The sequence below is a fragment of the Orbicella faveolata genome, unplaced genomic scaffold (genome assembly GCF_042242905.1).
Source record: "Orbicella faveolata isolate gen_17 unplaced genomic scaffold, um_ofav_v1 contig_47, whole genome shotgun sequence".
Lineage (NCBI taxonomy): Eukaryota > Metazoa > Cnidaria > Anthozoa > Scleractinia > Merulinidae > Orbicella > Orbicella faveolata.
Window position 1 is genome coordinate 21685001 of NW_028301577.1, and position 23624 is coordinate 21708624.

Genomic DNA, 23624 nt, shown 5'->3' on the forward strand with positions numbered 1-23624 from the left:
TACTGTAACGCTAAACTCGTACCTAGGTATTTTCGCGCTGTGCAATTATTTTTGGCTTACATACAATCCAGTGGGCTACCCTAGTGGAGATGGGAGGTGGCCGCTTAATAGGGGTTGGCCGCTTAATAGAGGTTGGTGTACCTTGAATATTTTTTCACCATCGGGTTATAAATTTCTCAGTGAACATGGAGTCAATTCAAGACAATTATCATAGACGTCATCCTCGGAGACCCAGGGGCAGTTATTGGGGGAGGGGAAAAGTCTAAACGGGTGAGAAAAAAGTTCGGGTGAAGACACGTTTAGACTTTTTCGCCCCCCCCCCCCCCCCCCACCCTAACTGCCCTTGGGTCTCCGAGGATGACGTCTATCATGATTGTCTTGAATTGACTTCATGTTTACTAAGAAATTTAGCTAAATTTATAACCCGATAGTGAAAAAATAGTCAAGGTACACCAACCTCTATTAAGCGGCCAACCCCTATTAAGCGGTCACCTCCCATTTCCCCGAGGGTAGCCCACTGGATTATATGTAAACCAAAAATAATTGCACAGCGCGAAAATACCTAGGTACGAGTTTAGCGTTACAGTATTTACGCAGGGCGTGTAGGTAGCGGTTGTCTAGTAAAAGATAACAACACGGGTAATGGTTAACTATTCATTCTTTTCATTGCTTGATTTAATCTCTTCCTACTCAGCAAGATTGTGTGCTCCCTGTGGTTCCAAGCCTTACGGAGCCTTACCTATTAGGATAGAAATTGTCCTACCCCTACCCCCTAAAATCGGATGACAGCATTGCGTGACGAACAAACAAGGAACCGCTGCCAGCAAGGATTCAAGCAGCAATAGATCAAACGATGATCAAACGTAATAGTTTGGTGTAGTGCAAAGCAAGCAACTATCTACGAATCACTTAGCCGTTTTTGACTTAGATGCAGTAGTGATCATATGTGTCGAAAGAGGGTCATAGATGTATGGTATTCGACCATTAAATAAGTTGACAGTTGGCGATGTACATCGGACGTTGTGTAAACAAAAGCAAACTTCTGCTTTATCTGCGACGAATGGTGACAGAAACACTTCAAATCGACTTTTGGACCTGCCTTTTACAGCAAATAAGGTTAGACCATTTCGAAATTATCAGCTGTGTCTATTTCAACTAATTATAGCTCAAGACATGTGGCGCGTGCTAAAATATATATCTAACCCGTGAATTGAAATTTGACGACGGATGGTCAAATATCTGCATTTTTAACGTTCTTTGAAAAGCTCTCGCGTCGCTCACAATCATTTGCCCAAAGAAATTTTTACAGGAATCTGTAGACCATCCTTCTGCGATTCAACCACCAGAAGCTTAATCCATTTGAAGGTTTCGCACATGGTGAAAATCAATTATTTTTACGAAGTACTTTTAAGTGAATGAAATACATGTCTTCGAAATTTAATTATTTTGCACCCAACAAAAACCGCAACATTCCCTAAAATCAACCCAGTACACAATTAAATATTGCACAAAAATATTTGAGTGTTTTAAAGACGGAAGAATGATGTGGTTTTGCATGCGAGGCTCTCAAACTTGTTTACTAAAATGGTGCGTCAAATGACGATTTTAGCGGAATTTGGTAATTTGCATATTTCTTTGAAATAAAAGGATATTTTGCCAAAAAAAACTATTCAGTAGTTTTTGTCATACCCTAGCCTATCTACCGTAAAAATAAGAGCGAAATCGAATTTTCGACCCTTGCCGCGAAATTAAGAATTTGTCTGATTTTTACAGGCAGGCACTCTTAAGCTTGCAGAAAATGTATAGGTTGATGGGGTTTTCTTTCAAAGAGCCAGCGTAAGAGCGCGATTTTTAATCACTGTCACTCCACCTACCATGATACCTAAATTCTAGAGTTCACAGGTGTTTGTAGGCGGCGATGTGGGCTCAGTGCGCATGCGCTATAGATTTCTAAGAAATTATACTGAAAGAGCAAGAAGAAGTGTATATTGCGAGTTAATTCCTGTTGCATCTTCGTTCAGATCTTAATCACAGTACGGGAAGCCGCGTTTCAACGTATAAATATTGTTAAATTTCTAAATTTGGGTTTAATAAATACGTAACCACCGTCAGCCATTCTCGGAAACATAACGGCAACGTTTAACAACATCTGCGTTCATGCCTTTTTCAAGCCAGTTTCGTAAAATATTGTTCCCTTGTCAAAACGAAAAGTAGACTCACACTTAGCAGAAAACATTTTTCTTATAATATTAAATTTTAGACGGAACCAATTATTGGAATGATTCTCTTCGTCGTAGCCAAGTTTGACATATATAACACATATGTAAACTGTATGGCAGCAAGCGACATTTTCTTCATAGATTCAGAGGCATTTACTAAAAGAAAGAGCAAGAATAAAACTTTAAAAAAATTGTTTTCGCAGGTTTAAAATGGGAGAGGCAGAGGCTGATCTGATCAGTGATAATATATAGGAATCACAATCAAAGTCTCTTCAAGCCCACGCGTGATACAATTCCAAACGGACATGCTCATAACGTAAATAACTATAATCAACTCAATTTGTATCAAATGAGGCAAAATCCACATTACAGTTTTTTTGTCTTCCCGCCTTTATTTAAAACATAGCACAAAAAATAGGCCTAAAGAGAAGAATTTATAAACTAACAACAAATAATCCCCAGATTAGATGACCTAAGGTTTCGAATGTGTAACGTCTGGCGCGCAGTGGCTCAATCAACGAAAGTTGTAAATTGTTCCTTTGAACTTACTTTTTTTCTTTATTACTCAGGTTTTACCGAATCGGTGATTGTTGATTGAAAAAGAGTAAAGCAACATGGTTAGAGTAAACTGAATAATAAGAATATCTGTGGATGATAGCTCTCCAATTGGAACTGTTACTGAATGTAGACTCTACAGAAAGCTGGATAGGTTTCCACTGCAACGTTTGGCTGCCTAATTATCAATTCTCCACAAGGTATTTTATGATATCCATGCCAATACCAACCAATACCAACACCGCGCACCAAATATGGTAAGGTACTCAAGTTTCCAGGCTGGGTTTTCACTCCAATCCGGGACTTTATACACCATGGGTCAGATCCAAGCATGTTGAAGCCCTGCACCAAACAACTTCTGTCGATGTTGGGTGGAGTCTTGATGATGGACAGGTCTGCTGGCCATGTCTTAACTCCACTGTGTATAGCTGAGTAAAGCGACGGTGATGTATAATTCATCACTATAGATGTTGCGCTCCTTGACGTGTTTGATGCGAACTTCATGGTGACACATATCTTGGTAAAATTTCTCAGCCAGTATCCAGGAAGTTTGATTTCGTTGTCTCGCCCAAAGGCAGTGTCTCGGTAAGGAACTTTGCTGTTCCATTGATGAGAATCATAAAAGAATGTGTTCTAAGAGGTGAGACATATTTGCTATTAGCGATCTGACAAAATTATCAACTGGAGGGGTGTGTGGGTAAAGCTAAACTGTAATGGACTAGGGTAGTTGCCGCGAAATTTCTGACAATGTTATATTACCCTTCTAATTTAACTTATCCAAATTTTAAAATTAAGTTGCAGGTAACAGTGAAGCACATGATTGTTACTTGTGCGAACGTTAATTATTTCGCCAAAATGGAGGAGGCGAATCAAATGAGACTTAAGAGGCTGTCTCTGTAAGAACCGACCACTGATTTTACTTCGAAAATTCGATTTTTCTCATAAGCTGGGATTTCAAAGCCGTTACCAAGTCAATCACTAAAATGAGTTTTTATTTCATTAAAAATTCCAATTGAAGTTTTCTACGATTGATTGAAGTTTGGTCCGCTCGACACAAGTTTCATACCCGCCGAAGCTGAAAAAATAGCATATATTGCCGGCGCTCTAAAAAAATAATATTCGCTAAAAAGTCCCAATTCTTTTTTTCAACTATAGATATATCATAGCAGTTTGTTTAGCCATGTTGCAATTATAATTCAACGTTGTTCCTTCAACGGTTAAAAGAAGATTTCCTACCTGTTAAATCGAGTTTTGAACCAAACTCGAAAATAGCTTTACTTTGCAGGCACGTTTTAAAAATGTGGCACCTGTTTGAAACTGCCGAACTACATGAATAGAAAGTATAAATGTCCCTTAATTTAAAACAGTGATAAAATTTGTCAGCCCACTAGGTTTTCAAAACTAACGAGCGCTTAAAGTTCAGGAAATTTTGAAAATATACCAGTGAGTAACTAACACACTCGCCTTCGTAAAGTGCTCCGATAAATTCCCGTAAATCTCTTACCTGGCTTCAAGATTAAAGTTTTGGTCCTTTGTAGCGATCCTTGAAACCTAGGTAGCATTAAAACTGCCAGCTTTTCCTTCCAACTGTAGGTTTGTATATAAAGTAGATTTATACGTTCCTCGTCTGTGTCGAGCGTGAACGTCACATACTTCGATGTTCTTTGCATTACTGACCATTGTTTTCCTCGAGGCCGGTTTAATCATGTAGACTCCTCTTGAAAGGTTTGTAGAAGCACTCTTTTGGACAACTCTCGGCACGCATACATGTATGAACAATAAACGGTGATTCGGGAAGCCAAGGAAGGATTGATAAATGCCACGGCCATTTTGTGTTTACAACAAGTGATTTAGTTCCCCATCTTTCCGTTATTCACGGAAAGATTGGGAACTAAATCACTTGCCACATTTTTAAAACGTGCCTGCAAAGTAGAGCTATTTTCGAGTTTGGTTCAAAACTCGATTTAACAGGTAGGAAATCTTCTTTTAACCGTTGAAGGAACAACGTTGAATTATAATTGCAACATGGCTAAACAAACTGCTATGATATATCTATAGTTGAAAAAAAGAATTGGGACTTTTGAGCGAATATTATTTTTTTAGAGCGCCGGCAATATATGCTATTTTTTCAGCTTCGGCGGGTATGAAACTTGTGTCGAGCGGACCAAACTTCAATCAATCGTAGAAAACTTCAATTGGAATTTTTAATGAAATAAAACTCATTTTAGTGATTGACTTGGTAACGGCTTTGAAATCCCAGCTTATGAGAAAAATCGAATTTTCGAAGTAAAATCAGTGGTCGGTTCTTACAGAGACAGCCTCTTAAATTCCTTGATTTAGTCGAAAAATGTTGGAAGGGACTAAATTTCTAGATAAAATTTTCCAAATGCTGAAACACATTGACAAGGGAATCGGGGCTACATATTTTAAAGCCACTTTTACAAGATATTGGACAGGACCATAAAACAAAACATAGCTCAAAAAAGTGTTCTACAGCAGGTATTAAACTGTTTTACGTCATTTTTTCGCTATTGCTGTGTTTGCGAGTCTTTGAATAACGGATTTATTTTTTGTGGGGGGAGGGGGGAGGAGTAATCGGGAAAAATAATTCCCAGAAAAAAAAATATTACTGATGCTTCATACCATTGAACCATTAATTCTCATAATTAGTTCCCACACTCCACGTCCACATCCGGAAACTTTATTCATTGTACATCTTGTTTTCCAAGTGACGTTTCCAATTGTTATGTGGTAGTGACCATTTGGACTTGAGCTGCAATAAAACAAAAATATTTTTTATTATGTTTGCTTGGTTGACCATTGAGGTTGAACTGATTGAGAAAACACAGGGCTTTATTGCTGGTTTTCGTGTCACGCCATTCAAAATAGATCGAAATAAAAATCAAAACCGTTCAATAGATAAAGTCCAGAATCTGAGAAAAGAAAGAAGGTAAATATGCAAAGATTCTCGCCAAGATTCAGGTTACAGCAATCTCTCTTATGCAAGATATGCGGAGAAACCTCTTACCAAAATTTATAGAGATTTGTATGGAGACGCCATGCTGGTACCCATCCGGATGGGCACCAACATGGCGGCCGGAAACGAACAGAAACATCTGTCCGTGAGTTTTGCTACAAAAGCGTAAATTTATCTCTCGAGGAACTCAAAAACATTACAATAATACTTTTCCTAATACAAGAACTGTTCACATAGCCAAATTCCTCGAAATAAGTCCCGAAATAAGTCACCTTTTAACCAACTCGGCCGTCACGTAAATGCCGTGTCACGGAAAAGCTTAGAAATTCAAGCGTTGTCTATCACAAAACCAAGAACCCATTCGGAGCAAACATTTGTATGAATATTAGTTTTCAGCTGCTCTTATACGTCATGAAAGTAAAATATAAGGAGAATCAATAGTTTTGTAGTTTGAATTTTGGTGACGTCATGTGAAAACCGGCAATAGGATAAATTAATGGAATCATTAGGTGGCTTCAGGAATAAGTTTTTATCATTTTCCTGTAAATATTCAAATTTTGTAAGTACCGTATGTCAATTAGTGCTGCTATTTACTAGTGTCCCCAGTAAGTCTATCTAGGCTAAACACATAGACACTTAAATAAAGGTTTTACTTACTTCAAAGGGATGGATACAAACCTGTCTTTTTGTAGGATGTCGCTGCAAGATGTTCCCGTGATTTTGTCTTTCCCTTTGAAAATAAATAAAACGGTGAGAAGTTACTGGAAAAGCATCAAACAATATTTTTACACACTAAGTTACAGTCGCGGGGTAGCAAACACAAGTTGATGACGACATCTCAGTCGTGTCCAACGAGTCTGAGCCTGCAATTCCATCTTCCAGGTTGCTAAGCAACATAACGGATTCTCGTTGCGTCATGTGACAAATTGCGAGTGCTCCTTACGTTCCTATTGGATGATAAGAATCGAAACCTTATCGGGTGTTCAACATAGATCGATTTTTCCAATACGGTTTACTGCCTTACCTCGATCAACGTCAGTATTTCCTTTGTTTTTACCATTTGAAGAAGAACAGTCCTTGTTATTCTTGTTGATTGGCCGGATGGTTACCTAGAAGAAGCGTCGCACAGCTTTGTTTATCGGCAGTTTAATATTTTCACTTCACCTTTACTTTTTTTCAATGCAAAAATTCTTCCCTGATTTGAAAGAATTTAGTCACGTGCTCTGCGTTTTTACCAGTAAAAGAGCCCGAAAGGACCGCCGGGTAACAAGAGCGTGATAATCAAAATGTATGAACACGTGTTATAATTATACAGAACATTATAGATAAATAAATAAATTTACAATATTTAGAGAGGAAGCCACATCAGCCTTATCTGGATTTTATGCAGGTCCGCTATCCTAGTCGAATTGAAATTTGGAGATTCTCGTTTTTGTGGAGGGAGGAAAACCGGAGAACCCAGAGAAAAACCCTCGAAGCAAGGCGAAAACCAACGGCAGACTCAAGCCACATATAGCAGCGCGGGCCGGGATCAAACTTGAGAGACGATCCTTGCTCAAACATTATACCTCAGCAATGAACAGAAAAATAGTGAGGGTTAAAACCACGATCAAACTGTAATGAAGTTTGTCTTCTCTTGCGTTTAATTTCCGCTTTGTGATGGTTAGATCCGGAAAGTGTTTGGTTTTATTTCCTTTAACGCCTTCACTTGAAAATGTATATTCAAATTCATTAATATTTCATCAAGTTTAGAGAAAGGTAACGGTGTTTGGATATCTGATCTTAATTAGCATAGGGTCAGTTTATGGTTTTACTTCTCCGTTTTCTCCTCAGTTTTAATTTCGTTTGGAAAGATTATATCAAACATTCAAAACCGTGCTTGGAAATGCGCGTCAAACACGGTCTCTCGTGTTTGATATTTTACTTGAAATTGATTTTCAAGCGACAGCGTTAAATCACTGTTTAATTAAATTTTTGAAGGTGGCGCTTTTGTTATTTAAATAATCATCATTTCATTATCAGTGGTCGTTTTAAAGAAAATTTGTAAGAGTTTTCTTTTCCTCCGTATTTTTCATTAATTACTGCTATAACCTTACAGAAATGTGTCAAATAACGTAAACAAGGAAACTAAAATTGTTCTGAAGTAATGTGTTATCAGATTTTCATTGATATTGTTGTAAGTGAAAACAGTTAACAATAAATTTTGTCAAAGAGATCTTCAGTTAGCTTCATGTTAGGGAAACTATTTCTTTTACACAACACTGTCTAGAAAGGTAACACATTCTCTGAACTTGAAATGAAGGAGATATATACGCTCAAAACAGTCTATCGAAGCGGGCAAGTTACACGAACTCGTCGTAATTCCAAAAGCTTGTCGCAGGGTAATTGTCTTTATTTGTCAAGTTGTGGCTGGAAATTTATTTAAGTTTTGCAGTCTATTATTCTACGTTCATTTCATTACATTTGCGAGGAGAAACCTTTACACACATACTGTAAATTACATCAGTACATTACATACAGCTTGACACTTTACACCTACATTGTATACTACACAACTAGAAAATACTGCTAGAAATTTAGGGCTTACCTTCCTCATCTTCAAAATTCTCGATGGCATGTTGTCGCCGTCTGCGTAAGGCTCAGTTGAATCTTTCTCCTTTTGATAAAATGAGCATTTCTTAGAGTCTCTGTTGAAAGTCGCTTCATCGCAATTGCCTTTTGTGCTGCATCGTAAGGCGCAAGTTAGCTCAGTTTCAGCTTTGAACTCAGAAATAGGCTCGGAGTCTGCATGCAATCGTTTTGGGAAGGAAAATGTGAAGTATGAAGAGCAGAGCTCGCGTAGATGACAACAACAAGTGAAACTGAGTAAAACGATACCGGTGTGGATTGTCAAGGCCGTCATACTTTTCTTTCTGCGAAATGAAGCGTTTATTTACTTGCGTAAGCTTTTGCGATGTATGTTTTTCATTTGCATACAGATACTTCTACAGATGTTTTTGGCTAGGCAGTGTGTGTTGTGTTGGAACCAATAACAAGAGAACAATCAACCTTGGCTTTGCCCGCTGATTGGCTAAAGAACACTGCAGCTGTTTTGCTTTTCAGAGTCATTGACAGATGACTTAAGAGACTTGATTTCTAGAAACACACAGCAAGTTTTTTTATTAGCTCACGTTGATCTTAGCTTATTCATCAGATTGATAGTCGTGTGTGCTGTGATAGTCAAAACTATTACTTTGTCAAGAAAGGATTAAGGATAAGATAGATTATTATACATTGAACTTGCTATCTCTTTTCTGATTGGCCGAAAGCGTTCAGTGAATTTTCGAAATCAGCGCCTGTGACGTCATCTAGCTACAGATTATACAATAATCATGGCAAGGACACTCAAGGTCACGGGTAATCATGTCATGTATGACCGCGGTGCATGATTTCTGAGGGTAATCATGTCAAGTTCGCGCGCTTTGTTTTGCTTGCCGTTAGTGAGGAAGCAAAAACATGACTTCCATTTTGTTTTTCGTTCAATGTATAATAAAACAATTATTAGATTCGTTTTTTGTGATATCCAGAATAATCAAGGTAAGATAAGATAAGATAAGATAAGAACTTTATTAACGTGTCGAAGTCGCTAGCATACAATGTATACTAATTGGGGACACCTAATTACGATTACTTATCTAATAATTAATAAAATATGAAACACATGTACGTATGTAAGTGTTTTAAAATATATATATAAAACAAACAATGAGTCATGCAATAAGATCAATTGTTAGTTGTTACATAAAGAACAGTCTCTGCAAGTACTGTCCAGCAGGTCTCGGTAAGGGTTATCAGCCGAAGCCTTCGTCTTCGGCTGATAACCCCTACCTCGACCTTGATTATTCTGGATATCACAAAACCTCATCCAATAATTGTTTATAATCCCCCGTGTACATACATACGTTTATTGCAACTCCGAAGCTGCGCTTTTCAGTCACAATATTATGTAAATACAGTATTATATAAAAATACAGAAAAGCTAATATACACTAGAGCTACAATACACTGGATCTAATATACACCAGAGCTTCATTAAGATATAAAAATGAAAATCAAAAATTTTCCCATGCGTAGCTTTCCATCCAGTAGACGACGACTGAAAGCTAGTTCACATACTCAGCTTCTTTCAAGTCATTGGAAAGATTATTCCACAATTTGCATCCGCCATAAGAAAATGAACGCTTTACTGAGTCCTTATTTACAAGATAATCCCTCTCAAGTTATTTTTGCACATCACGGTTATCCGGTTGTCCCACGGTAATGTTACCCCACGAGTTGCTCAGATGTGTTCGTGCAGAATGAAAATGCGTGTAAAGCTGCTTGGGTGCGGCTGTCCAAGTGAGCAAAATTCCCGTAAATCTGGTGTAAGTTACTATTGTAAATAGCTGAAAGTTGGAAACAAAGTGAATAACGAGTAGAAATGTAATGACAAAATGTAGAGTAACTTATTTACAAGTGGTGTGTTGTACGAAATAAGTAGATCAATGCAATAAGTACAGTAATGTAATAAGTAGAGTAATGTAATGTAAGCTAGTTTAGTCCTGTACGAGTGTGGTGACTTTAAATAAACGTTTATTTAATTTTTTTTAAAGCGAAATTCGCGTCACAGCATTAGCTACTTCTACACTCTGAAACCCAGAGTGATCTAAAAATAACTTGAGACGGATTACATTAGGAACAAGGCCTGTATGGAGGATCGACTCGCTTACTCTTCATCCTCTCTTGACTTTGTTAAGTAAGATTTCACCAAGCTTCACATGAACCACCTGCTCACTTCTATCACATATTTGGGGCTTTGACATCGCTGCTCTTAGCAGTATAACTAGGCAGCACGTGAATGCAGAACCAAGTAAAATAACCTCGCTCTCTAAGAGTTGGGTTTTCCTTTTTTGGAACCTTTGTGTTAATTCAAAACTTTACACAATAGCTCTAAAACCACTACAGAGTCTCATCTAATCAATAGTTATAAACAATATAGGGAATTGCTCAAAATAAGCATTATCAATAGCAATGGCTGAAAGGTGGATTGTGAAAGGGTTACTCAGCCAATTACGTTGGTCAAAACACGTTGACGTGAACATCCAATCTAAGAACGTCCAATTCCAGTTTTCCCTTTTGAAGGACGTTTCAGCTCAGTGCAATAGTTCGCAATTCTCCTCTAGAGGATTGAAAGCTATACAAAAGAGGCTGAAGACGAGTTATTCTCACTTCTACGAAGTCGTCAATACGTGCTTTTAATTTTTTCAGCCTAGCAATATTTGTTATTTAACCATTCTGTGTTACTTGTTGTACCTGCAATGCTTGAACTTGATTTCTGTGGCGCCATACGGCAAAATAAATTTTGAAATAAAGCATCGCTGAGAATGCGAGGCAAACTATTCCTAAAATGTCGAACAAGAAATGCAAGAAATATTCAGAGAGACCAACATTGAGTAAAATAAAAGAACACAGAACACTGACAGCAAGACTTAGAAGCAATGTTTTAAGAGGTTGTGGCAACGATAAAGTTTTTCTTAGCGCCTGGATTGTGACGTTGTTAAAGATGATGGCGCTAATAGTTATAGGAAAGCGTTCAAGACACAATTAACAATGCAAGACCAATCTAAAACTTCGGGTGCTTTCCATTATGCCAAACCGACCATTCAGAGATCAGTGGAAATACCCGAGGAAAATGGGACGTCATTTTCCGATCAAACCGGGCCAACCGATAGGAATGGCTCTTTCCATTTTTTTTATTCCTTTTCCGAATTCCCTAATTAGGACAAAGAACCGGTTTGTCAAAAATGGAACGGCGAATTTCGTCGAAATATTCCGACCGAAATAAGTGGACCACCTCCAGAGGTGATCCCGAATATTCCGGTCGGAAGAAACTGAAACGGACCCAATCATTTGAATTCCGACCGAAATTTCCGGAATCTTTGACATAATGGAAAGCACCCTCCATCTTCCGTACTCGTGGACTGGTGTAGCATTAATTCCTCAAAATATGGGTTTTCATCTCCTTGAATGATTTCAATCCTTACGGTACTTTTCCTGGATTACCTGACGCACGCTTAGAATAAAATTGTGTTCCCGAACACTTCTGTGACTTGACCATAACTCTATTGAATAAGAATTGAAAGAGAATTTTCAAAAAGTTCTGTCCAATTTTGAACTCAGGAGGCGTTTACTTATAAACACCTCAGTGAAGTTCGTCGAAATTTTCATGATAAACCGGTTGCACTTGCAGGGTATGAATTTGATTATGTGGTGTTTACATAACGCTGGCACATGCGTGGACTTTTGATCATGTTATTGACTTTGACAACTCTGCAACAACTCTATTACAAAGGAAAAATCGCACCAAAAAGACACTTGAATCATGGAACACGGCCAAAACTCTTGAGGCTGACAACAATCCATGCCAATTCCTAAGACATTGTAACATTCTTTTAAACAAACACTAATTTTAGCACTTTTAGCTAATTTTTCCTGCTAATCTCTAATACAGCAGGGCCGGGTTGTTCAAAGCCAGATTAAGTTAACCCAGGATTAGCGAGAATTTTGATTTCAGTTTTGTAACTTTTCGATGAGGTTTTCTGTATATATTGTTTGTCCTTCAGTTTTGAGCTTGCGTAATCTCAAACTACACAAAATATAAGCAGTGAAAAACATTTTTACACGACAAAAATGAATTCTTCGGTTAACTTTTAATCCTGGGTTAGCGTTAACCGGCTTTCGAACAACCCGGCCCAGAAGTATAACTTAATATTATCTGATTCTCATTACTTTATTTCCCAGCGTCAGCTGTGGGGAATAGTGATTTTGGTTTTTTTTTTTTTCATTGAGATACCGAATCTGCGAGTAAATATGTTAAAACAACATTTTCAAGGAAAGGTGTTTTAATTTTAAAGGACCGTAGTCAGCTTCCGCCATTTTCGGTGTCATCGTAATTATTGATATTTCATGGTGAGGCGAGATCTTATTGCTTTGCTGTAAGTTGTGTTCCTGAAAGTATGTTTAATAATTATCTTTAGTACTTTCAAAGTGATTTGTTCGTTTCGCAATGCTCCGAATAAAATATAATAGCCAAACTCTCCTATGTAAACAAAAACAAAGGTTTTACTGACAATTGTCCTTTATTATATCATTTGGAACATCTCAATGAGGAAAAAAAGATCGCAGTGTCCAAAGCTTTCGACGTATAACCTGATTTTTTTCTATCATGTCGAGACTAAAAATATATCGCTCGCCTTAATGATCGTCGCAATCCTTGATTTCGCGTTACTATCGCTCGCGAAAAAATCAATGGAACCTTCAACCATCTTTTGATACAAAAAGCATTTCTAAGAATATCTGTTAAACGTGACTTTACCACAATTGCCTTTTGTGCTACAATGCAGTAAGAAAGGCTATTTACTGATCGCAACGCGCACCTTAGCTCAGTTTCAGCTTCCGCTTTGAACTTAGTAATAGGTTTGAAGTCTTCATGTGATTGTTTGAGGAGCGAAAATTTGAAGTGTGAGGAGCAAAGTTTAAGAAGATGACAGCAACAATCGAAACTGAGTAAAATGATGCCAAAGTAAATTGCTGCTTTCATCATTTTTCTTGGATATGGGCATGCATTCAGTGCGTGTGTTTGCCATATGTGTTCATAAAATATTTTATCAGTTTTACACGAACGTTCTTGTTGAAGGCTTATAATTTGTGAATTGATAAACGAGGGAACATTCATTCTGCAGCTGTTAACCTTTGTAGAGTTATTTACAGAACGGCAAGTTTCTTTAGTTTGTGTTCCTACATTTAAAATAAAAGTGAGTGCAAATATTTTCCTTCTTCAAAGAGAAAATTGTAAATGTTATTAAAAACTAGCCTCTTTTGCTGTCTAGTTGACGTTTAATCGTTCCTATAGACAAACAGTTCTTCGGCTGGTTAGTAACAATGGTAGATAGATTGGACTGAAAGATAATCAGATTTTGAGTACAGTGCTTCATTATTTTTCAGTGACCGCTAATAATTTTTGATCGTTATTGAATGTAGATTCTACAGAATGCTTGATGAGTTTTTATTTTAGGCATTTGACGGCTTATTATAATTTCTCCACAACTAATTTCACGGATTGGTGGATGGTGCTGCTGATAGCCAATACCAACACCGCGAACCAAATATGGTTGGGCGCACCTCAGAGGCTGGGATTGCATGCCTATTCGTGACTTGATCGTCATCCTTGGGTGCCACAGCGTGCCGGCGATAAGGTTGAGACCCTGTACGAAACAACTTGTGTTGATCTTGGATGGGGTCCATGGGAATTTTTCCATGGTGGAAAAATCTGCTGGCCAGGTATTAGTTATTCCCTCTTGGAACGCCGAGTGAAGTGATCCTGCGGTGTAGTTCAGCAGAATGGCGGTCCTTCTGTCGCTAGGTAGAAACTTCATCTTCACGCAAATTCTGCGGAACGAACTCAGCCAGTATCCTGGAAGTTTGTTTTCGGCTTTTCCGTGGGCTACTGTTTGATAATAAGACGATTTGTTGGTCCAGCGATGAGAATCGTAAGAGAACGTTTTCTAGGAGAAGAGTTTATTTTGTTGTTAGCTCATAGTTAATAGAGGAAAATGGTTATGAAGCCCGCAAACATCAAAGCAGCAAACAAAAATGCCAAAATTATGTTGGAAGGTCGTGACCGTGCACAATCGTTTGTTTTGCATTTATAATGAATTACGTAACCAAAACGTTTCTATTGGTTAGTTCCTAGGTCAGTAGTAAACAGCTACTGTGTTTTGTGCACGGTCAAGGCCAAAAAAGAGAACAAAAACATACAACAAAGAACTTTGTCGAGTTTCATAACCATTCCCCTCTATTAAGTATGGTTAGCTAGAGTTTTTTAAACGCTGGCCTAATAGTCAATGTTCTATATTCTGTATTGAGTAGTTTTTGGTTCGAACCCAACTATGCTTGTGTTTTTAAGGAATTCGAGGCCCTGGGATAACCCTGCAATTAACTTGCAGCCTATCCGGAGTAGGCTAGAAATATGCCTCTGAATTGCTTCTTGTTAACGAAGACCCAAATTGCTACAGCGGCATTACCCTGATTATCCGTAATTGGGAGAAAAACAGTAACATCAGTAACCCTGTCAGGAGAGCAAACAGCAGAATTTATGGGGTTTTTTTGTCATGCTGACTACATGAACAGACACTTATTTGGATATTTCGCAGAATTCGATTAAAGCTGATAATGAAATATCGTACCCTTGAACCATTTATACTCATCACGAGTGTCCAGGCTCCATCTCCACATCCGGAAATGGCATTCATTTTACACCATGTCTTCCATGTGATGTTACCGACTGTTATGTTGTAGAGACCATTTTGGCTTGAGCTGAGATGAAAGGAAAAGGTTTATGAGTTGTTTTCGAAGTCCCTAACTTTTTTCTTTCTTTCCTTTTTTTTTTTTCGTCTTTGAATTGTCGGGCACATTAAGATCGCCTTGATTGTTATGGGTAATTGAATGAATGGGAGTGCAATTAAGCATTGATATTTGAAAATTCTTTCATATAAATACTCGCGTAAAGGGCTCGTACAATGTTTCTGGTCATCACCCCGCTGTTGTAAAAGATGACTTACTGTGGCTATGAATAAACTCACCTATTTTGTCGTAGAATGCTGCTACAGGAAGACTTCTTAATTATGTTTCCTGTTGCTTTTGGAGGAAGGGAATATCCCTCATTGTTATCGACGTCATCGTCTTCGTCATCTTCATCTTCGTCTTTACTATTGTCTTCGCCAGAGGTGCAGCCTCCATTAATCAGCCTCGGATTAATGCATACCTTAAGGGAGAACAACTTTATGGCTCAGTAATTGTTGGCCGCTTAAGGTTCATAGCTCACTGATGACTGAAAATACGAAATTCATAGAAGTTCACGAAGGTTTTTTTAGAGTAAATGATCCTAAATCTAGAAAACTGTTTTCCTCCGTTTCTTTAAGAAACAGATGTGTTTTTCAAAATAATCTTAGTAGGGCGTCAAGCATGAGATAAAGTGATTCATTACATCTCCAAACGCCGAGAAAAGGGTTGAAAATACGACGCCCAGAGGATCCTTGATGTACTCCAGAGCTGTTTGGGAAAGTGATGAAACGTGTTTTATGTATCTTCTCGATCGAAACTAAAACGGAGAAAACAGAGAAATTCAAACAAAATTTAAGACTTGGTTTTGATTTTGTTTAACTTGATGAATTACTAACGAGTTTGAGATGGTGCTCGTGTGCATACGTATATCTTCCCAGTGTTAAAGATTATACTAATGTGGTGCTCACCTTTTCAGTCACTGAATGAAAACCCAATGTGAGACCATTCTTATTAAAGCTATTCGGCAGTATTTTAGAGCGTTGTTTTCAGTTTTCAAGCTTGCAAGATGAATGTGGCAATTTTTCTTCAACTTTGGACTTAGAATCGGTAAACCTTGATTTGGACCTCTGTCGCTCCAGTGGCAATGCCAAGTTTAGTCCCGACCTGGAAGTTGTGAAACAGCCACATATGCTGCTTGAACAACAATTTTTGCTATCTTTTTTGCGCAAGTAATGATATTATATCACTTCTTTTGGACTGGGTGACAAAGGTAGAAATACGGTCATATACAGTGTTTGATGCCAAATATCGGCCTCCATATGTAATTTCCGTTTCGCGATGGAAGATTGTGATAGCAATTTTTATATGTATATTCAAGTGACAGCACCAGTGAACTGTGCAAACCTGTGCAGTGAACTGTGCAAACTGTGCAGATTAATGACTATTTATTTAAACAAAGATCATTTTATAGCCTATGATCGTTAAAGGAAATTAGTGGGAATTTGTCTTTGTTTCCTTTTTAAACGGCAATTGAGAAGAAAGATGGCAGACAAGGAAATCGCTCACGGAAATACGTAAAAAGAAACTTAACAGCGACAACCGTTTTTAAAAAATAACATGATTATGAGAATAATAGATGAATATTTCTCGATAAACTTCCATTTGCAACGCTATGTGCATGAAAGGGATTTAAATACAACAAAGAATGTCAGAGGATTTCAGCGCATCTGGTTTTTCTCCATCACTCCATATTTGATTGCTGATTGTCAGTAAGATTGACAGTGAGATAAGAGACACGAAAACTGATTGTTGCAGTTGTCAGCCATCATTGTTTTCCTCAAAGAGCGATTTGGCTGTGTTTAACATTGATAAAAACGTAAAAAAAAGAATAACATTTTAAACAGGAACTCTACTTTTACCCTTTCCCTGACCCTTTTCTATGTATGAAAAAGATCATCTAAGTTAATGAAACTCATGGCGATAAAGAAAGACTACCTTAACTTTATTTCTTACCTTCTTCATTGTCACAATTTTTGATCTTGTGTTATCGTTGTCATTCGAGTAAAGCTCAGTGGAACCTTTCCCCTTGTTTTGATACAAAAAGCATTTCTTAGCATTTCTGTAAAACGTCGCTTCGTCGCAATTTCCTTTTGTGCTGCATCGTAAGGCGCAAGTTAGCTCAGTTTCGGCTTTGAACTCAGCAATTTTGTCAGATTCTTCGTTTTCTTGTTTCTGGTGCGAAAATTTGAAGTATGAAGAATAGAGTTTATGCAGTTGAACGCAAGAAACAAAAGTAAGAAAAGTCACCGTGATGGCAATGCGGACAGTCACGGCCATGTTTCAAGGCGAATGAAGTGTTTATTTACATGACTTGGGCCCAATCTCATCAGTATATAGTTGACGTTTCTTCCATCTAATGCGCGCTCTCATAGGTTGATTTTTGGTCACGTGGTAATCACAAATCTCGTTAAGGCCATAAGTCTCATTATTACATCGCTGTTATTTCCTCCATCTAATGCACGCTCTCATTGGTTATTTCTTGGTCACGTGATAGACACCAATTAGACTGACGTGCAGAAATCAGGATTAAGCGGCTATGTTATAATTTTGATTTGTTCGTAAGTCGATGGACTAGAAGTAGCCGGAGGTTATTCGGAGACCTTTTCTTTACGTTTTAATTGTGGTTCACACTACTTAGCACTACTCACATCACTGGTACGGCTACTTACGCTATTTACAATTTATTCGGGAAAACCTGGTAAATTATCAGAAATCTTCGAATTAGACTGATTCGGAAAAGTTCATTTTGTTGTTAGTAAAGGCGCAAGTGTAAGTGTCTAATTGGAATTTCCTATTTATTCACTCTTACAGGCCAAGTTATTACAACAAACATTTTAAATAACGTCGTCGCAAAACAAAAAAAATCGTTATGCGAAGGGTAGAATGTTACAGAGCCATTCTTCGAAAAGGTCTGTTAGAACAAAAGTGTTGTGAATTGTTGTGCATACCTTAAGGAGGAAAAATTCGCAGCATAGATACCAAATTGTATTTTACAAAAATTTTATGACCCCCGAGCAGACTTGCTGGGAAGAAAAAAGATTCCATTGTTCGCCTTAAAAGCGTACTCGTATTAGGCTAAATCAAATCAATGTACTGCGACATTACTGAATGTATATTTCACAGAAAGCTGGAGTTACCCTTGGCCCATCATCATCATCATCTAAATATATATCGCCACACGTTATGTTATCTGGAAAATCCATCGACAAACCAAATCCCACGCCACGAGCAAAAAACGGAGATGGATAAGGGCATCTTGATTCGTTAGAAGACACACCGATTCGTGCTTTGACTATGGTCATGTTATGTGACGCTATCACGTTGAGGCCTTTCTCCAGACAGGAATCATCGAGAGTGGTTGGAATCCATGGAAACCCTGTTTCTAGGAAGAAATCTTGCGTGATGGCTTGGTTGTTTCCCTGTTGCAAGACTGAATGAAGTGAAGGAGCCGTGTGGTTGAGTACCAGGGTCGTATTTGCTGCATTAAACCTCAAATGGATGCAGATTTTGTTGAATGGGCTCAGCCAGTAGCCCGGGAGAATCGTTCCTCGTCGTTTAGTTACCGTTGCTGTCTTGCTCCATGCAGTGGAATTATACCTGAATGTGCCCTGAAACGAAATTAAAATCAAAATGGATTGCACCACGAGTCAACTTAAGCTTAAACGATAACTATAAAGGGAAGTGTTAAGTCTGTTTCTAATGACTCGAACTGAAGGTGATTTCTCCGAATTGCATTACGCATCCCTACTGCGCACGATCTTCGCGACATTAGCGTGCAGACGAACGTGTGCTCAAACTCAAATCTTTACTCCGGGGTGCAAATTTATGGCCTCGAAAATAACGACTCAAGGAACGTTTTGAGTCGATATCACTTAAAATTGTGTGACTGTTCCATAAATTTTATATTGTTCCCTATGCTTACGACTTTCTACCTAATAAGTTTTTTTCTCCAGTATTTCTTTAAAAAAAAATTGCTACCAGCTACCTCAAAATGTAATGTGAACTGATGAAATAACGCACGTGATTAAGCATAAATGTGGTAAGATGGGACCATAATATCTTTTTTTCGAACATGGTGACCTACCTTTTTTATTATATTTTTCCAGAAAGTGCTTGGTAGGGAACATTTAGGGAAAGTTTCAAAAAAATCGTTGAACAACATTTACTTCTGGCCGAGGAATCCCCGTAATAAGGCCGATGTCGAACTCCACTTTCTTTAGCGTATCAAAAGCATCTAGGAGTCAGTTCTACTTTCCTGGGATGGGATGCTAGTCCATTACACCCAGACAGCATTAAGTCAGGGTTCCGTGACAATTACATGTTGAGCAAACCAATCTACCATAATTAGGGTTCGCACGCACCTTAAAGTCCTTGAAAGTCCTTGAATTTCGAAATCAAAATTCAAGTACATTGCGATTGGGTCCTTAAAAATCTTGAAAGAGCTCGACGAAACAATTGCCCACTTACTGGAAGAACTAAAAAGGACTTAAACTTAAACAAATTTAACAGGTTTCCCTTAACCAAGACATCTAGTGTCACATTAGATTTAATGGTATTTTTTTAGTGGATAGAGTCCTTGAAAAATTGGAATTGTGTACTGGAATTTCCTTGCATTTTTTGTCCAAAAAAAGGGTCCGAACCCGTTTAAAAAATGAGTAATTGTAGTCAGAAGAGGACATTGTAAGCTAGTGGTTTGTCGCTGACTGTTTTTAAATTAGCTACGTCACGGTCTGAGCGTCTTGAAAAGTTTAGCCTAGATATTTCAAGTTCGTCGTTTATGATCCCTGTTAATCTTCTCCATCTTTAACCATCCTTGTTCCTTTATGGTTTATTTTTATCCCTTTCATGTTTTTCTCTCTTAGTAAATAACTAGTTTCAAGTTTCCTTCAGTTTCAAGGTAATTTTGAACGTTGCCAAAGTAACTCGAAGTACCATGACTGAGCTCCCTTAGACGTTCTTCAAGACGTTTCGGCTAGTGCCATCTTGAAGTAACATCGACAAACTAGTAACAGACAGAGTTAAAACCCTGTCTGTTAACTTGACGTTAGTATTCTAGTACCTGTGAGCCATTCACTCTCATAACTAGTGTCCAGGCTCCCCCGCCACATCTGTTAATACCTTTCATTTGACAGTTCGTTGTCCACGTTATACTGCTATCTGTCAGGTTATACAAGCCGCTCGGCTTTGAGCTATGTAATAAGGAAAAAAATACGTTACTGAATATAAATTTACAATGTAATCAGTATCAAATACGAGATACCGTGTTTGACCACATTTCTAAACACCGAGAAGAGAGTTGAAAATACGACGCGTAGCGGAGTATTTTTGACGAACTTCGACATGTTTGGCAATGTGGTCAAATATTGTCTTGAGTGTTTGATAAGTCTTGTCAATCGGAACTAAAATTAAGGACAAAACGGAGAAATAATAACCGTAAAAACATACTGCTAAGGTCAGATATCCAAACAGCGTCACGTTTACGATTTCCTTTGTTTAAACTTATTGAATTATTAATGAGTTCGAGAAGTACAAAATAAAATTTATTAACGTAAAGTTGGATACCGGAAACTAATAGTTTATTAAGAAAGCTCGTGTGATATATTCAAATGACTTTAACCAAAAACCCATAATTAACTAACCTGTTTTGCTTAAGAATTTCACTGCAAGATGACCAGCCGTCAGTTTTATTATCTGCCAGGGGAGTGAAATCTACAAAAAAAAAACAGTTAAAAACAGGTTGCAGGGAATATTATAACTTTTAAAAAACATATTCAGCCTTCCAAGGTCATTTCCAAAACAGAACTCTTCTCCACTGTAAATTACTCTATTTCTGAGATTACAATTCATGACAAACAAACCGATTAGATGGTAGCTTGCATCCTTAGAATAACTCTTTCCTTCTGCCTGAAAGTAAATCTTACGCCGAAACTCATTGGAACTTTCCCTATTTACTAACTGACATATTGTGCCCTTAAGTCCTCTTCAGCTCTCGGGGAAAACGGAGATTTTAATCCTGAATTTCCCAAATTGTTACAATGCTGTTTATGTATTCAGAAAAACTTTTATGTTGTCATCTAGTGACATCGTGTCGATTTGATGCAAAATTTACAACCTAGCCTTTTGATTGTTATATATTATGTTTATTTTTGAGGTCTCGTTGGTACAGTTATCCACATTATCACATATATACCTGTATCCGTCTTTCTTCCAGCATCAATGGCATACTTTCCTTGGGTTCGTAGAGTTTCTGGTATAATCACCTGGGTAAGGAGCATGGAATACTCTCTGACTTGACGTCTTAACCGTGATATCACTCTACAAAGTTTCTTTTTCATTGATTTTTGATATCTTTATGGCAACGTTTTGATGGATTTCTATCGCTTTGATTAAGGAAAATCTTCGACGTTTAGGATGGAGTTGTCGTTGAATTATTAGACTTCAAGCTGAATCGAGCAGAATCTTCAGAACGTTGTCCTGAAAGATCAACCCTGTTCCCAGGCTCTCTCTCCTTTGCCTCCCTCGACAAGGGAGGCAAATGAGAGAGCCTGGGAATGAGGTTACTGAAAGATGTCAAAATCTAATCAAATCACTTCAGTACAACTCACTGTTTATCAAGAGTAGATCATGGATAAATTTCCAATCCAGTGGATAGTGTGGCGTTTTTTTTCTGGGAATTTGAAACGAGAGCGAAGCGCGAGCAGTGGCCGGATGGGAAGGGACACTCGTGCAAACCTTATTTATGCGAGCGGGCGGCTGGGAACGAGGCAGGTGAATATTGGTCATGCGCACTTGTGTAATACCAGTCAAGGAAACAGATGGCATTTTCGCCAGCTGAGCCTAAGACTAGTCTCATGCTGTGTTGTTCCAGAAAATAACCATACCTCTCCCAAGGAAGATTTTTTTAGCTTGAACCCCACCCCCCCCCCCACCCCTCCGGAAATTCCATTTTAGTGTCATACTTTCCTTTAAAAAATTGGGCTTTTGAAACCTCCCTCCCCCTTGGAATTTCCGTTAACCTCCCTGGGGTTGGGTATGGATATTTTCTGGAATTACACAATTTATATGGTTATAGGATTAACTTAACTGCGGGAATTGTGAATGCTTCACTTATGAGCTCCATTATGCTATTCTGTGATTGTCAAAGAACTAGATCTTACACTTCAGTCCAGTTCAGTCAAAACGTACCCTTGCTATCAAATCGAAATGTATACGGCTTTCCATCAACTTTAAGAAATAGACGTTTTTGCTTAAGTGTAATAAAGAGCAGCGCGTGCCACGATTTGCATTATGGTTATGGCAATTTTTCAATCTAACGAGGGATTTGGTGAATTAAATTTCCCTGCGATATTCCGCTTCCGAGGTAACTGAAAAAAAACTGATTAGAAATCAACACTGCCTTTGCAAAACTAATCTGAACAGCAAACTTTCTGAAGAAAAAGATTAGTGGTTGCAATTTCCTTGCAATAAAGAACAATTGACTTCCCGTGCTAAAGTAGACAAATATTGGGTTCAAAGTATAAGCAGCAACCGTATATGAACTTCGGTGATGTTCATTCAATTAACTTCCCTCTGTTATAAGCTTGGTTTATTATTTAAATAAAGTCCTCAAGCTGCCAAATGCTTTGTTTGAGGAATAATTCTCACTCGGTAGAAATTATCGAGTTAAGCTTTAATTTTTTTCCCTTACCTTTCGTATTAAATTTTTCATCAAAATGAAGGTGACTTTTAAGGGAGACCATAAGAGTTTTCCTCTGACAATATTTAAGAGAGTAGAAACCCTTTTCACTGTGTTCGATAACAATTAATTTCCAGATTTGCGAAAGCAATATTTTGCAAAGATAGTTCCAATTGTTCGAAATCAGGAGCTTGTGTTAGTTTGAATATTTGTGAGACAAAAAGCCGTTAGCTGCCGTTGCTGTACCCTTACTGTTCAGGAGAACGTGCATGGCAAATTAAGATAAAAACCTAACGTTTTTTATCGTGGTTTAACTTACCTTTTTTATCCTAATGTATCCGGTTCTAGCCTCTTGAGATTCCGTCTGGAATTCCGTTAAAATCGTTTCCTTTGCGTTATATAAGGAACAACTCCTAGCAGCTTTGAAAAGCACAGCATCTGTACACGCTCTATAATGACAACATCGTGAAGCGCAGGCGAGTTCGCTATCAGCTTTAAACGTGCCAATACCTTCAACAGTGGGAGGGATTTTTAGGAACGATAATATAAAATACGAAGAGCAGTTATGTCCAAAATAATCGAAAGACGTGATCGCAGGAATAACCGCAACGAGGAGGATAAGTGAGAGCATATCGAGATCGTTCTGTTTTGCTTTAGATGAACTGTTTGTTAGTTTTTCCTCGGCGGGCTTCAAAGTATGAATGACACAGTGAGTCAAATTAAATTTTCTGCTTGTTGCTATTATGGACCTCTGACAGATTTTGTCAAACTCTGTCAT

General features: G+C 38.0%; 3 protein-coding genes across 3 annotated transcripts; all 3 read right to left on the reverse strand.

Moving 5' to 3' along the window:
• Positions 1–2591: 2591 nt before the first annotated feature.
• Positions 2592–8849, reverse strand: LOC149097631 (uncharacterized). The gene is made up of 5 exons (XM_089280258.1): positions 8339–8849; positions 6776–6860; positions 6430–6481; positions 5418–5547; positions 2592–3407 (listed from the first exon to the last, which is right to left on the reverse strand). The coding sequence occupies exons 1-5, from the start codon at positions 8651–8653 to the stop codon at positions 2895–2897; spliced, it is 1095 nt and encodes a 364-aa protein (XP_089136384.1). The 5' UTR covers positions 8654–8849; the 3' UTR covers positions 2592–2894.
• A 3743-nt stretch (positions 8850–12592) lies between these two features.
• On the reverse strand, positions 12593–17521 carry LOC149097632 (uncharacterized). Its single transcript, XM_089280097.1, has 4 exons — positions 17125–17521; positions 15411–15592; positions 15015–15144; positions 12593–14333 (listed from the first exon to the last, which is right to left on the reverse strand). Exons 1-4 carry the CDS (start codon positions 17446–17448, stop codon positions 13797–13799), a joined length of 1173 nt encoding a protein of 390 aa, XP_089136223.1. The 5' UTR covers positions 17449–17521; the 3' UTR covers positions 12593–13796.
• Positions 17522–17548: 27 nt separating this feature from the next.
• On the reverse strand, positions 17549–23624 carry LOC110067577 (uncharacterized). Its single transcript, XM_089280096.1, has 5 exons — positions 23166–23624; positions 21362–21431; positions 20811–20880; positions 20231–20360; positions 17549–18779 (listed from the first exon to the last, which is right to left on the reverse strand). Exons 1-5 carry the CDS (start codon positions 23622–23624, stop codon positions 18273–18275), a joined length of 1236 nt encoding a protein of 411 aa, XP_089136222.1. The 3' UTR covers positions 17549–18272.

Bases quoted from the DNA above. Each gene is read 5' to 3' on its own strand.
- LOC149097631 (XM_089280258.1), bottom strand. From the start codon at position 8,653: ATGACGGCCTTGACAATCCACACCGGTATCGTTTTACTCAGTTTCACT. The intron at 6,861-8,338 runs GTAAGCCCTAAA...CGCTTCTTCTAG, and splicing joins GAATTTTGAAGATGAGGAAG to GTAACCATCCGGCCAATCAA. The intron at 5,548-6,429 runs GTTTGTATCCAT...GTTTTATTGCAG, and splicing joins GACATCCTACAAAAAGACAG to CTCAAGTCCAAATGGTCACT.
- LOC149097632 (XM_089280097.1), bottom strand. From the start codon at position 17,448: ATGGCCGTGACTGTCCGCATTGCCATCACGGTGACTTTTCTTACTTTT. The intron at 15,593-17,124 runs GTAAGAAATAAA...TTCTCCCTTAAG, and splicing joins AAATTGTGACAATGAAGAAG to GTATGCATTAATCCGAGGCT. The intron at 14,334-15,014 runs GTACGATATTTC...CTCTTCTCCTAG, and splicing joins TGAGTATAAATGGTTCAAGG to AAAACGTTCTCTTACGATTC.
- LOC110067577 (XM_089280096.1), bottom strand. From the start codon at position 23,624: ATGACAGAGTTTGACAAAATCTGTCAGAGGTCCATAATAGCAACAAGC. The intron at 21,432-23,165 runs GTAAGTTAAACC...CTCCTTACCCAG, and splicing joins GATACATTAGGATAAAAAAG to GTGATTATACCAGAAACTCT. The intron at 20,881-21,361 runs GTATATATGTGA...TTTTTTTTGTAG, and splicing joins TGGAAGAAAGACGGATACAG to ATTTCACTCCCCTGGCAGAT.